We start from the raw sequence: 15,900 nt of genomic DNA on the forward strand, positions 1-15,900 counted from the left end.
ATCAGATCGGCTGAATAGTCTTTGAAGATTCTGGAAATGGCCAAAAGCAAAAGCTGCCAAAATTCTATTTGCAGCGGTTTAATGGATGAATGTGAACCCCTCAGGCCTCTTGGAAATCTCCTCTAAAGCATGCACACAATTATATTCAGGACTATAGTGTTCTCTCTAGTTTGTGAGAACATTTGGGGATTTTCTGCTTCAACATAACAATCAAATCAAATGGCCTCCACAGACCCCCCCTCAAACTCCATTCAACACGTTGGGGATGAGGTAGAACTCAGACTGTGAGTGTGATACTGATTGTACAGGATTTTTCCCAATGCTTATGGTTTTGGAATGACGGGTTCAATACATTTTTCATATACATTTAGCCATGCGGTTTAGGGCTTGGCTACTATTTACTTATGATCATAAATTGTCAAAATCCTGACGAAAGCCTGAAACAACTTTCCTTGTGCCACTTTCCTCTTGTGTCCTTGATCGTAACCTTCGAATGATTCAAACAACACACCTTTGTTCAGCTGACTTGACTCCATTCGCAATCGGTTACTGCTGAAACGTTTATGGTGAGAGGCCTGTTTCAAGAAGCATAGTGATGTGCCTGCTTTATTGTGTAAATGAATAGGAATACAACGAAGAGCCTTGACTCTTAGTCTCCAACACTTTATTTGTTTCTCACGTAACCAGGGAAACGTTGTGCCAGGCTTGGGTGAGAGAGACTATGAGCAACACCACAGGCATTAGGCCTCGCCGACTCAGAAACACACACTTCAGAGACCTTGGAGAGTGCTGCTGCTGCTGCTGCTGGAACTTCTAGTTCAGCTGCTCTCACTTCAGTTTCATTCTTTTGGACTTTTTTCCACAAGTAGCTTCAACTGGCTGGTTCCTGCAGCACAGATGAATGAAAGCAGTCACCAAGTAACTACTGTGAATCATTGTACAATTAGATTTTCTATGACTTAATATCACATGTAAAAATAAAGAACAAAAAGCCACTGTTAATATCTGACTTTCATGGAGAGGCACATGCTAGTGATTAATACCATCCGCATAATGAGACGGTATGTGAAATAAGCATAAACAAATGAACTCTGGATTATATTAAATTTTAATGTGCACAGCGTTACATTATACAGTAAAAGCAAAGAAGGAAAAAAAATCATTTTTTATAAAAAATATCACCTTTTGAGCTTAAAAGACTCATTTCAAGAAACAGGTGCTATGATATTACCATCCCTGTGTGAAGACAGCAGGTAGACTGAAGGTGACGGAGTCAAAGCGAGCTTAATGTCTCTATAAAACTTAACCCCCCACCCCAATCATATCCCTCCCTGGGGTGGGAGGCGCCTGTTTGATGCTTTTCAGCACCGTGTCCGCAGTCACGAAGCAGGGTTAGCGGAACAAACTTGTCAGGGTGATTGAAAACAAAACAAGAATCAAGAGGACAAAAAAACAACAATTGGGGCGGGTCGAAACATCATGACCAGATAACAAACAAAAAATTCATCCAGAGTCACCAGTCCAACTCACATTGTCTTTATTCCAATGCATTAACCTGCGCAAGTACCACAGTGCGTAAGAAATACCTCCATGCACACTCGTGACGAAAGTTACAACTCCACTAGCTTTGCAAATGTGTACAGAGAGGAGATTTTCATTAGTGCTATTCACTTACAATACTTTCCCATAGATTAGTGCACTGGAATGAGGCTCGTAAAGTCTTATTTTCTGCATAAACACCCATACAGTACATGTAGGATATCAAAACAATGGCAGTGAAACCAACCCCTGAAAGTTCTTCATTGTCAAAGTGTAGGAAAAATATAGCATTCACTGTGGAGCTATGATGATGTGCATTTAAAAAGCATTGAGCTTCACTGAAATATGAAAAGGTTGAACTCAGAGTAAAAAAAACAAATTTAACTTCTAACATCCTCTGTCACACACTCATGCAGTTATGAGGATGATGGTGATGATGAAACCGGCGCTGTTAAAGTTTTGTCGGGAGCTGGCGGCGAAGGCAAGAAGCGGGTGCTGAGCGTGGAGTGAGCTGAGATGCAAAAGCATTTCCTGCATCGTCAGGTGGCGTGGCAGGTGTGGACGGCGCGTTTTGCGGGCAAAGGTGACGCAGGTGCATGCAGGACCGAGGGCAGGTTCAGTGTGTCAGACTGCTGGAGAGCTGGGCGAGGGCAGGGGCGGGTGGGGGGGATGGGAAGTTGTTTTTAGGTGGGGTGGAGGTCATGTGGGGCCAAAGGGAGGGGCACTGCTGTGCTGTTCAGCCTGTGCAGGTTTGTTTAGTTTTTGCTGAGTCGGATAGAATTTGGCAGCGACCTTTTTTTCTCTCTGCTCTGACCCCACTGTGATCCTGCCCTGTCCAGAGGCTTCAAAGCAAATACACACAAGCGCAGGAGGAGACAGTGATACACTGCGGCATCCCCTCTTCACATGAATCAATCAGAGTGATCAGCTCCTCACAGAACCAGTTAGAATGGAAGGAATTAACATCATGTGGTCAAACTAACAGAGAACACACAAGGGGCCTGGTTGCCTGCTTCACAAAGTTAACAGTGAGGAATTAAAAAAAACTATGGAACAAAAACAAAACCCCCTTAGGACAACCCCTTTAATTTCTTGTGCCCACCCATTTGGTAACGCCAACACTGGTGAGAAAAAAACAGTTGGCGGGAAAGGGCGGTGCCAGGTGCCATGTGACCACGCCTCTTCCCCTCAAAACATCCCCCCTGCCCGGCTCTGGAAAAGTCTCACCTCTTGTTTTCCAGAGGTCTTACTATTTTTTTCTTCTCTTTTCCCTCCATCTGTGTTTCTCCAGCCCTCCCATCCTCCCTCCCCTCTTTCCGTTAAATCCTCCTCCTCCTCCTCCTCCTCTTGTGCTTTGGAATGTTACACGTCCTTGGACAGGCGGACTCGGACGCTGCTGAGGCACTTGCCCATGGCCTCGAACAGCGGGTCGCAGAAGGTGTGCACGCAGATGGAGTAGACCCGGCTGACACAGTGGATCACGATCATGTAGCTCTTGATGCACGGCACCACGCCCCAGATATGGACGAAGGACAGGATGGCGAAGAAGATACCCCAGATCAGCGCCAGGGGGATGCCGACCAGCGCCGTCAGCAGTCGGTAGCACCAGTACTTGGTGACAGTGAAGGTGGTGAAGCTGGCTTTCCATACACCGTCGAAGCTATAGGTCCCTGCGGGCTCAGCGATCACATCCTCAAAGTCCACCTGACGAGACCAACAAAGAGAAAGAGTGAAAAAATGTATCATAATAATAATATCTTGTCTCCAACACATGTCAACGGTTGTATCTTTGTAAAATACAGAATTTTAAGCTGTAAGCAAAGACAAGAGAGTCAGCAGCGCTTGCAATTGAATATTCATGTTAAAAAGGTATAAACGTCACCATCAGGACTAAAACCTTAATCAATAGTCAATAAAAACAAGTTGTTGGGTTTAGATGCAACGGTTTGAATGGCTTTCATGAGATTATTTGCAGTCCATGTGTAGTTTAAAAAAAGCATGAGGAAAATTAAACAGGCCAGATGATTCCCTGGTGACAAAAAGTATGACTGTCACGGGGGACACATCAGCCTTTCATGCCACCAGACGGCAGAAAGAAGACAAATCCACTGAGAGATTTAATATAGAGAGAATATTTGGATGATAGTGACATCAGATGTTGGAATGTGAGGCTTCTGCTCTGTGGTCGGAAATTCGATTTTCCTCCTCATGTACAGAAGTCAGTTGAGCCACTTTCTACAAAAGAAGTCATCTGAACACCACAAAACTGCCAAAAACATAACTCTCTTCATACTGATCGGTGTGAAGAGAAGACCCCATGCTACCACAAACCCATCAGACCAATCATTATCTCCTCAAACGCATTCATCCACTGGCAATCATCTGTCACAACTGTCCTTATATGGTGCAGTTGAAACTGTCAGACTGACTTTACAGTCCCTCCAATCTGAACTCATTATTTCCACATACAGCAGCCGCTTCCTTCACGGTTCCTTCCAGCAGTGATACGTCAGTTTGCTGAGATGCAGGATGGGATTCCAGGCATAATTTCCATCTCCCCCGGCAGTGACTGGTACACGGTCCAACCACCAACACCTGGCCCGCCCTGAAATCTGCTTTGCCTTCTAAAAAATCATTTAAGGATTTCAGTCTTGAAATCATCCACCTCCTGAAAAAGTTAAATGTGCCAAAAGCCAAACAGATAAACAGACGTTGCTACGTTTGAACGAAAATAGACAAAGTACATGTATTTGCAGGCTAAATGATAACCACAGCTGGACCAGATGTTGCCCATAAAACATAGTCAGGACTTCGGTTGCTTGGTGGTTTGAGAACACCATGTCAGTGTTTGATATATCTAAATAATTATCTTCCTAGTAGCTTTGACATTTGCTGCTCTAAACACTCAGTGTGTGGTACGTCTTTATTAGGGAAAATCCTGCTGTGCACAGGAAGTGATGTGTTTCTGGTTTGTGTGGAATAAACAGGAGGAGATCTGCTCGCTGGGTCTGATCAGTGAGGCTCACCAAGATGGGAGTGGCAACCATCTGACATACATCCGTGTACCGCCCACAGTGTTTGATTGACAAGTGATGTGAGGGTCTCCTGCATGCTCCACCTTCCACAGAGGTAAACCAGGACATTGTAAACACACCTCCCAGGCCCTCAATGAGATGAACCTACAAGTGTGCAGGACCTGACCCCTTCTCTTAGAGAAACTGATGGAGAAATGCCAACTCAAACACTTCTCACACGATGCACGACACCTCTACCAGTGTTCCACCCTGTCTACAAGCTACTGAGCATACAGTCAATGTCACTTGGAGACTGTGTCTCGTCCAACAGACCAGTTGGACAACTGACAGCTGATGGCTGCAACACCAATAATTCGCACAGATATTATCCGGTGCCACACTATTATTGAAATGGTGAAGTGGTTCATTCCTGGAGTGGGCAACACGTCTTCCACTGTTTTTGCCGACATGTTTTCCCACAATAAGTTTTCCGTCTGAATTATTTCTGTCTGTTACTTAGTTAGTTAGCAGGATTATGCAAAAACTACTGACAGATTAAGACAAAACTTGGTGGAACGATGGATTATTGGTCATGAAGTAAATTTCCGTGCAGCTCCCGATCAGGAGGCGGATCATGAATTGAATCTTTTCACTTATAATGTTCACTTTCTTACATGTGTCTGTTAAGTATTAACTAGGAACCAAGCAGCTGGTTAGCTTAGTTTAGGCTACAGTAGCATAACAATTGGACACTATGATGCTAACTTTGTCCAAATGTTTTCTTAAATCTGCTTCACAATTCTGTAAGAATTTTATTTTAATACTTGAATATACAATATATACAGCAACAGATACATTTGCTGAGTGCACAATAAGTTTTTTGAATGTCATATTTCTCTCAGCCTTGACGTTTTACTTAGGAACAGATCTTCAAATTCCCAGTAGAGGATTTTTTTCAGTAGCTCATAAATCCAATTATTTTCCTCTGAGCAGCAGTATAAAGCTGTTCTCCCAGCACCCACTCTCTTTGAGCTCGCTAAAGCCTTATAATATAATTCTCTGACTGCAGCCACAAAACCAGTGTGGTATCCATTTAATTTTTCCACAGCTACAAATTTTAAAGTGGACCCACTCTGCGCCAGTTTCCAGAACTTTGATTCAGACTAAATGAGAGCCTTCTCCAGGCGCGGCACAAACACAACCACAGCAGGGTGGTGGAGCGTTTTTAACTTTATGAAGTAAAGTTGTTTGTTGCTATTTTTCTTCAAGCTTTCTAGTTTTCTAAATACAGTTGTGTGGGCAACATTCTGAGCAAACACAATGTCAGAGTTGGTTAAAATTCTTTACACTGATTTTGGCCAAACTTTGAGGAATAAAGACCAGAAATGTCAATCTCTGCAACATGTGAGTACATTTGTCGATCGGGAGCAGGATTCACAAAACGAGGCAGATACAGTGTGGGCCCTCAGGAGCCCTTACTGAATGATGAACAGTAGTGATGATATAGATTCATATAAGCATGTCCAGTAAACAAGCATTCGAAGTCTTGCAGCCCCTTTCAGAGTCAACGAATGGACCTCTGCAGTCGTATAAGAGGTTTGATATGAAACAATGGCGTCTCAGGGTCGGCATGTGACCAGTCGGCAAGGCAACAGTGCTATTGAGTAAATAAGGCCATGTTCTATTTCCAGAGCTCCATCTTCAGGCTGTCAGCTATGCTTGAACAGACACAGTGGGTCTGCAGAAGAGCAGGTCAGAGTGTGCTGCGTTAATGGCCTCTTCGTTGGTTTGAGGGATCTGGTCGTCAGGTGAAATATTTGGTTTGTGTCGGGAGAGAGATTAGGATGATTGGCAGCAGCATAGACGTATGTGACCATAAGATGCACAGACTCAGGAACATTTCACTTATTTAAACGTGAGTGGTTTTCCATCCACCATAGTTTAATTCAGACACATTTATGTCATATATCATAGAAAATTGTCAAATGAATTCAAAATATTACTCCTGGTAAGCCATTTAAAAGAATTGAGTTGCTTCTTGCTAATTCTTGTGTAATTCTCATAAATAAAAAAAAAAAACAGTATATTTTCATATATAATTTTTGAAACATATCAGTAGTGAATGTCCGATCTGTACGACCTCTGGACAGACACAAATCTCTTCACTGGGTTTGATAAGCACCAGATGTCTCAGCCAGAGGAATGTGTGATACTGTTTGGTCCTGATTAAATCACAGAAATCACCAAAACTGGAAAAAATTCCATGAAACATCAATTGATCTATTATCAGTCCGGATGTGAAAAATTTGCCAGAGGGAGTGTTTCATTCCTTCAGTTTGACCTTCTGCTGCCGGAGCTCAAACATCTCACAACTCCCCTTGAAATATGTTCCTCCATTGGAGGCGTTATCACTCCACTGACCACTGACTACTCAAGCCCCTCCTCTCTTCTATATAAAGACCCAAAACTCCTCCAGAGGAAATAAAAAAACTTACAGACCGAACTCCACATGCGAGTCAGTAATGGAACTTGTTTGATGTGGTCAGGTGATTGAGGCCAGCTGCAGCAGCTACACAGAACACTGTGTATCCTTCAAGAATGCAGTGTGTACATGAACATGTGTGTGCATTTGTGTGTGTGTTTGTGCACTTCCACTCAACACGCATGTGTCTGAATACACACAACACATGTTAACATGCGAGCAGTGCATGTGTGTGTGTGTGGTCGCAGAATGGAGGGTTGCTGGAAGGAATTCCCTGCTTGTGCTTTTCATTGGGGCACACACAGCAAACACACGCTTCCACTTGGCAAAGCTGCTTCACTGACCTCAAAGCACCTCAGAGCCACTGTATACGGCGGGCTGTAAAAACCATGAGCTCATTTGTTCTGAAATCCAGGGGGAGGCAGTGAGCACCTTTGGGCTATTCATGACCAAAATAAAGTTATGTACTTATGTCAAAAGTAGCTCAAAATACTGCTGCTGGGTCCGACTAGGTCTGTATGAAGAGAAGAATAGTCTGTTTTTTATCTACAGTGAAAAGTGTAACATACCGCTATTACAAACTGTGGTAGATGAACCATTCTATTTTTCTATACTTCACACATTTTAAGTCAAACTAATTATTATAGAAGTATGTAACACTTGCCAGTGTTATATTATTATATATAATACATATGGATTATCCTAACATTAGATTATGACTTTGCATACTTTAACAATTATCATTTGGAATCTTCTTCTATGAAGACTAACTGTAACCATTAACGAAATCTTTGGTTTCTAGTCAGTAACTTTCCACATCTGGCTTCTTTTTAAAAGTCTCAAAGTTTCCTTGCAGCAGTTTTAATGTCCAAAGTGCCCTCGCATGTGATTTCAGATCATTTCACCAGCGCTCTGTTTGGTTGATTACAGAGGAGTGGGCCAATCATAAAGCTGAATTCTATTCTGAGACTGGAAGGAGAGTCTGACTCACAGTCACACTGGAGGAGAACTGGGAGGGGGAGAGAGAAAAAGTGGTGGGAGAAGTGGAGGAGAGGAGGAGCAGACAATGGGAAAAGAGAGTGGAGTTCATTTTCTTCAAAGATGCTCAGAAGAGTTTAAAAAAAAAGATAATAGCCACAAATGTAAACCCCCAAATGTCTGTGTTTGCTTCTCTTTGAAGAGAATGGCTTATTCAAACTCTCCTCTGTGGCAGAGCTGGATGCAAAGGGTAGAACTGGTTGCCACTGGTAAATACTCCAGTATACCCTCCATCTTTTCATTTAATTTTGTTTAATTTATGAGACCTGAAGGACATTTTCCCATGTTTATCTCATGTGAACCCCTGTGTCACATGGGAAATATTTACTTATTGGCACATCATCAGACATTGCACAAGTGGTAAATCCCAGTTTGAAGATGTGAAAGATATAAATGACCAATAAACCTTCACCAAACTGAAATCTCCATGACAATCTGCACACATGGCTCCTGGTCCAGCCAACAAACCAATACTATCAGACTTATATATTGGAAGCTGACAGTGGCCAATCAAAAGCACAATATGGATATCTGCTTCTCTGACGCAACTACAGGAATGTAGGGAGGAAGGCAGGGAGGGAGGAAGGGAGGAGGGAGGAGAGGAGCAGAATGGGAGGAAAGAAGGGAGGAGAGCTGGGGTGTGGTGAGGGATATCCCCTTCAGCCTACCAGCTACTTGGTTGTTTCACTGTTTTAATAAGGCAGAGTTCGGGCATTTCAAAGAGCGAGCCCCTCCTGTCCCACGCAGGGAACAGTTTGACCCGGCTCTGATGAGTAAGACCCTCCGCAGCTGGAGCAGAGGGCGGCCGGGCTCAGACAGCGGCTGCCTGCTCCATGTGACGCGTCAGGTGGCTGCTTGCAGCGCACCGCTCCTCTGCTGCAGTGAACTCTCCCCTCGAACTCCTTTAAACTAAATACACGCTCGGTATTTGTGCGGTCAGGCTGCTCTCTCATGGGAAGAACTCGACTGGTCCCAACAGCAAGGCATGCGCAACAAGCACTGTGGGAAACGTGCGTTCCAACAACAGGAAATTCGTTAATGTTTCCTCTGTTGGAGAGAGGATGTTCAAGTTTTCAAGTCCGCAACTCGGAATGACGCACAGATAGTTTATGCACGTGGACTGTTGGTCCATTGTTGGTGACTTTTAATGCCTCTGCCAAACGTCTTCCTAATAGGGGCAAATGGAACAAAGCGCGCAGCTGTGCGTAAAAGAACTGAGTGCGCCTCTGATGCGCAGGTTGCGCGCACAAGCAGTTTGACAGCTCACAGACTTCGGTGCAGTTTTCCTGAGATAATTTTACCGTAATTGTCAGGCGCATTCACTCATCAAATATAAAAGTGCAAACTCAGCCACAAGTCTTCTGAATAAGTTATGGTATCAGGCGACGATAGAAAACAGAGGGAGACAGCATAGCAGTCACACGCTGCATCTAAATTTAAAACTCAAAAGCCAGGTTTGACTCACCTTGACAACGTCGTCGTTTATGTGCTTGGGGTCCCGGTTGACCAGGTCAATCTCTTTGGTGTGGACATCCTCCATCGTCTTCTCGTTCAGACTGTCGTTGTCCATGTCTTTATTGTTGGGTTTGTATATGTTCCCTTGTTTTCGGATGAACGGCGAGTGCAGAAACTCCTGTCAGGGTCCGGAGGAGGCAGAAGGAAGAATAGAGTGAACAGGAGGGAGGGATAGTGTGCAGTGCGCTGCGCTGAGAGGGAGAGAGACTGAGCTGCGTGTCACCAGCCTGCCCCACAAACAGGGATGGGTTTAAATGAACAGAACGTGAAGCACCACACCCCTCGAACCAGCCGCAAGGGGTCCTCACCATCCATACACAGAACTATTTCCCCGACATGTACCTGCGAGCATGGCAACATTATTAAGACGTGCGTGAAAGCGCATATTCCAATACTCTTACATTTTCTCCATAAGACACAATCAGGAAATAAATGTTGACATTTTTAGACTTATTCGAGTTACAAACTATACCTGTTAACTGACTTGTTCACATTTTATGCAAAAACATTTTTGGGTTTCCGTGTTGCTTTCGATTATGTGTGCGTAAAGATTATTCTCAGTTTTACTCTCCGTCTTTTGAGACTCTCTCAAGCACCGTCTCGTTTATGCTCACCAACACATGGCTTCACTACACAGAGCGTAGTTTGTGGCTGGAAAGTTTTAGAAAGTTGAAAGAAAAGTTTGCGGGTTTAATCTGCTATGCGCTTTTACGCAGGGAAAGTTGACCCCGATGTGATGCGTAAAACAGGAATCGGGTACTCTGTTAATTTTAGCAGGCTGAACCTCGCACCCTTACGCTAATGCGCACTGAATGACTCTTCACATTCCCTCAGCTTGTGTGGGAGAAGCGTTCATGACCAGGTGCCAAAAAAGATAACGCCCGGTAATAAGCTATTTGGATTTGGAAAAGCAGTGAAATTCCCTCCTTGGATGTACATTAAAGGTCCCTGGATGAAGGACCCCCCAGAATCAGCTTCTCAACTAAAAACTAGTGCCAGCTGCAAATGAGAGCCATACTGTACCTCCTCTGTGTTGCCGTCCTTCAGTCCTCCTGTCATGCTGCCCTCAGGTTTGAGCAGATCAGCGCGTTGAAACAGACAAGTGAGACAATATAGTAAGCGGAGAGGGAGGCGTGGAGGCAACACACTGAGAGGACCGGGGCTCCTCTCAAGGACATGCACTGCTTTAATTCCTGCCCTTTTTTCTTTGAACGCGACTAGAATTTAATGCCAGTGGCTGTGAGACGGAACCTCCGGGGTTTCCTCTCTGGTCCTCTCAGCGCAGATCCTCTCTTTAACGCAGCCCGGGGAGTTCACCTGTGATGTGGGCAGAGAGAGGAGAGCAACTGTGGAACCTGCTCGGCTGGAGGACACACTGACTCGGTCTCAGGCTATAGGGATGTTCCTACTTGCGTGGAATCTCTATATTTGGGGATCAGGGCAGAATAAATGAGCCTTTTGTTCGGCGAAATGTGGGCGTTAATGGGGATGGCAAGGTGTGTACTTGCCATACCTTAGTCTGAGACAGGCAGATTCACGTGGCTGTAAGAAGAAGTAAGGGAAATAGAAAAACATTGTCATTATCTTTTAGGAAATATAGATGCAGTTAGTGAGTTCATGACATTTTTAACATGTTTACTCCAGCTGTCGTTTGTAGCTTCTCAGGGTTAATTGTGAAGCCATGCTGGTCACTCTGGTCTGTTTACATTCCTCTATACTCACCTTGGAGAGACACCATCTGACACACTCAGCTGTTTTCAGCCACTGGATAATAGGAGCAGGTTTTAGGTGTGTCTGGTGGGTGCGACTCTGAAACAACCCAATAATAACACTTTCCCCTTTCCTCCTCATGCAGAGTGTGAAAACATTAGTTTCTCTTTTTTTAAATGAGAAATGTATTTTATAAACATTATGACATCTTAGGAACACATTTTAGATATCCTGGAAAAGATTCTGGTCCAATTTTCTAGCATGCAAAGATCTTCATATGCACGATGGGTTTTAAATAATAAGGGTGAGGGTTAGGGTAACAAAAACTTTTCTGTTTCCTGTTTTTGTCTCTCACACCTCTTATAGATAATTCTGCAGTTGTACGCTGATGTGATCATTCTTTTAAAACAACTGATAGGCCAAGAGCGAAATAAATACACATTTAGAGATGATGAGCTCATGCAGCATGAAAGATGTTGATTTACTGTTTCAAACAGAAAAACGACACAAACAAGAAAGTAAAACGTACACAGGACGTTTGCCGATGCTATGTTTGGCTCAAACACAGCATCAGCCATTTCAGTCAGAGTAACAGATGTCATCAGTTGTAAGAGTAGTGGTATTTTTGACCCATCACTTTATTATTGTTCAATCATCTTATTAGATAATATTAATGATAATTCAACTCTGTGGGGAGTTCTATTTGACTGCCAGTCTGGATCAAGGTCAGGGGTCAAAGGTCAGGGTCAGCTGCTGGACTCTTTGGGGACTATTGCTCCCAGTGTGTCTGGTGGTGGTGCTGAGCATCAGGCGCATCCTATAGGTAATGGTCAGAACCTCGGTTGCATATCTGAGAGTTTTAATAGAGTTTAAATAGAAGTAACGACTCGAGCCATGGTTTCTCTATTTGTTTGTTTTTAGCAAGATAAAAAAAAAGTTCTCAGCCAACTTTCATAAATCTTGGTGGAGGGTTGATGCATGAACCGGGGAAGAACCCAATAGATTTGAATGCAGATCTGGATCAGGACTTGTGTCCAGACATTTTCTTCACTTTTTTAAACATTGTTAGATTATGGTATTTTTTAACATGTTCATTGATTCCTCAGAGAATCATTTCTGGGAAGATTGTTTGACCTTGGTGGAGGTATGTTCTCAACTGAGTGTCATTCTAGTTTCATAAGTAATGTGTTGAACTAATATAACTAGAAAACGCTATATTTATCCTATCTGGTTTGAGTCAATGTTTTTCATAGAATTAAATGTTACTTTATTATTGTTCTGATATGTGGTTTATATATAACTTATAATGATTTACTGAACTGCTGTAATATTAAATACACTGCATTTTGCATATTCAGGAGCTCTGTTAAGCAACCATAACGAAATTCCGAACCAATTTCAAAACTTTTCAAAACAAAAGCTCTGAACTTCAGCTTAGTATAAAGCATTACACCAATGATAAGAATGTTGTGGTTCCACAGACAACAGAAAGACACACAGACAGTTGAATTAGTAGGTAGAAGTCAGTTTGATAGGTATGTGTCTAAGGCTGAAGGGCAAAGGTCAGGCGTTCTGTCAGGACTCTTTTCTTTAAAGGCAAAAACTTGTTGCTGAAACGCACAAGTAAACAACATCAGTGCATTCACACATCCCTTAAATTTACATATTTTGAAACAACAGACCACTTTGTTTCGTTGTGCACTGAGTAAACGGCTGCACAATCAGTCCTAAGCCGCATTGCAGGTCAGAGAAACTACACTTCGCAGCATAAACCTGCATATCCCAGAAACAATTTTTTATGGACATGGAGAGTCAATGTCTATTGGAGTTTTGTCAGAGGTTGGGCGAATATGTGCCCTCTGTTGTCCCTCACAGGCAACATGTCCCCCAAACTTGTGTCCTGTGCACACCTGTTGATGTGAGACAGCAAGTCGGGCAGCATACAGGTCCTACGTCTGCCTGGGTGCTGGAGCCTTAAGAAAAGGAGCTGCAGGAAGCATCTGAAGTTAAGCAGCAATGAGCAATGAAGGGGGAAACAGCAGGATCATTTGAAAAAAACAAACGTCTGTTTGATTAAAATATCTCTGTGCATCAGAACTGATCAGAGCCAGTGATGCTTGTACACAACTTTATTAAATCCACAGCAAAAAGAGGTTAAACTAACATTATGTGGCTGCTTAAAGGTAGCGTTTGATGTTATAGGACATGTTTAGTCCTGAATGACACTAAAGTGCAGTAACATCTGTCGTTAATAGTTGTGTCATTATCACAGCACTGTTAACACATTGTGCATAAACCAAAATTAGCTTATTGGTGCTACTTTCTCCCACTGACATAGCTTTCCTGTTGAGTTTATTAGTTACTTTATGTTTAAAGTGTGAATTCAAAATGGAAATCTTACATGCCTTTAGGTTAAATACCAAACATAACAAACTAACACAATTTAACTTAGAGTTGCAGGTGGAATGAGGTGCAGAGAGGTAAGTGGAGTGCAGGAGGCAGAAATGCTGTGCAGGCCTGCAGGTCTAAAGCAAAGCCTCAGGTCATGTTCCATCGACCTACAGCTCATCTTTGAATAAGAAGTGTCTGATGCAATCTCTGCAAGGTGATTTATGAGGCCTCTTTGGCACTCAGCTGCACATCCCTTCTCCCAACCACACTCATCATCTTTGACAGAAAGAAGCCACACACAGACGATTTAGCTTCAGTGAAAACAAATTCTTTATTTTATTTATGGAGAACGTTTTGGTTTGTTGAAGTAAAGTAGATTTGCCCCAATTTGAGTTTATCCACACTTTCAGTAAAGCTGCAGTTAAAATGATTTGGCACAGAGAATATAGTAAAAACTTATAATTACACATCATTTCCCATCAGGTGTAATTTATTTGTCTAAAATCGATCAATGACATTTGAAGGCTGGCTGATCTGAGGTTTCTCGGTTCTACAAGTTATATGGAAGAGAGATCCACTTTTGAACAACCTCACCTTGAATTGAAAGATTTTTTAACACAAGTATATTGGCTGGCAACTTGTCACTAGTCCAACACCAGTGAAAGGATTTCAAAGCTCTGACAGAACTGCTGTGCTTCTGCTGTCAGCTGGAAACAAAACGCTGACACTGTTGTGTCACAGGTCTGTCTGTTGCAGAAGTTCAGCAGCTTATCTAACAGTGCAATGCTGAGTAACAAGCTGGAATTTTAAAAACTGTTAAATACAGATCTTCATCTGGATGAGCCATACACGGTATTCAGCTATGGGATAAATATTTGACGCTGAAAAAGACATTGACAGACAGGACTCATTGTGTGAAAGCTTGAAACAAAAAAAAAAGAATCTCAGCAAACATTATTTTGCATTGAGTTTTCCTTCTTCAAATCTGCAGCAGTCTTTTACAGCGTTTCTTAAAATACATTTTCAGAATTTCAAATTTGTCCTTGTTCTTGCAGTGCGTCATTTTGTTGTCCAGGTTATCAACCTTGTAAACTCAACTGGTTTAATGGACCTAATTTCTAGAAGTCTGTATTTTAGCACAGTGATTATATCACCTAGCCTGGGTGCCAGACGAACTTAGCCCCGCCCACAACATTTGTTGTTCGGGAAGTTCGGTCTGGCATCGCTCCGTTGGGGAGAAACTATGATAGACCCGAAGCTGGTCGATCCAATCAAATCGTCAGGGCGGGCTTTATACGATGATTGACAGATGATCTACAGTGACGTAATCAACCACGTCACCAGAGAGCGCTGCCTGCAGAGCTGAGACATAAACATATATAGTGTTTATTTATTTATTTAGAGAGTGAATAAACTCCTGAAACCGACAACTGACAACAACTATGCGTCGCTTGACATACGTCACATATTACGTTGCTCTGATTGGTTGTAGGTCTATCCAATTGAGCGAAGAGGCATCTGGTTTCCTGGTTCAGTTGAAACACGCCCCATAATCACAGCCCAATGGAGCGGTCTCAGACTCATATTCTGACTAGAATAATGAGTCTGACAACGTCAGGCTATATATCACCTCTACTTATTGTAATTAGAGGTTTGACCTCCTGGTGTTGAAACAGCAACGTACAATAGCACTTTGTCCAATGATCTTTGTTTTAGAGAGCAGGTGTACAGCCAAGCATCCTATGAACGTTTATCCATGACCAGTCATAGCTGCACCTTTTCAGCATCCTTGTTATTTATATTGGATCGAATAAAACGACAGAGAATTAGCAGAATTGCAGGTCTATGTGTTTTTAGCTCAATATTTTTGGTTTTGCAGCTTATTAATAATATAGCTCAGTCTCAACACTCTCATCAAACCTGTTCTCATGCAGCAGAGAAGTTGGGGACGACTTAAAATAAAAACATCTATTTGCTGATTTATCAGGAGTGAATACGGGAGAATGAATGTTGGTGTTGCTCTGTGTCTGCTGGCTGTGGATATAGGCAACTATTTGCTAACATGTTAGCTATAACAATGGGATAATAAATGAGAGTTATGTTTATTTTCTCTTGTTGCTTTCAGTGTTGATTGTAGGTTTTTATGGCTGCACAGATTTTAATCAATCACATAAGTAGCATTCACTTGAATAATCAAAGACAGATACAGTA

The 15,900-nt window shown here is 42.7% G+C and overlaps 1 protein-coding gene across 1 annotated transcript; it reads right to left on the bottom strand.

Moving 5' to 3' along the window:
• Positions 1-1,090: 1,090 nt before the first annotated feature.
• On the bottom strand, positions 1,091-10,776 carry cav1 (caveolin 1). Its single transcript, XM_061076121.1, has 3 exons — positions 10,612-10,776; positions 9,539-9,706; positions 1,091-3,243 (listed from the first exon to the last, which is right to left on the bottom strand). The coding sequence occupies exons 1-3, from the start codon at positions 10,645-10,647 to the stop codon at positions 2,902-2,904; spliced, it is 546 nt and encodes a 181-aa protein (XP_060932104.1). The 5' UTR covers positions 10,648-10,776; the 3' UTR covers positions 1,091-2,901.
• Between the last annotated feature and the right edge of the window lie 5,124 nt (positions 10,777-15,900).

The sequence above is a fragment of the Limanda limanda genome, chromosome 8, assembly GCF_963576545.1.
Source record: "Limanda limanda chromosome 8, fLimLim1.1, whole genome shotgun sequence".
Taxonomy (NCBI): domain Eukaryota; kingdom Metazoa; phylum Chordata; class Actinopteri; order Pleuronectiformes; family Pleuronectidae; genus Limanda; species Limanda limanda.

Excerpts from the sequence above, each read along its gene's own strand:
- cav1 (XM_061076121.1), bottom strand. The coding sequence starts at position 10,647 with ATGACAGGAGGACTGAAGGACGGCAACACAGAGGAG. Across the intron at positions 9,707-10,611 it reads AGGACGGCAACACAGAGGAG|GAGTTTCTGCACTCGCCGTT; the intron begins GTACAGTATGGC and ends GGACCCTGACAG. Across the intron at positions 3,244-9,538 it reads TAAACGACGACGTTGTCAAG|GTGGACTTTGAGGATGTGAT; the intron begins GTGAGTCAAACC and ends TGGTCTCGTCAG.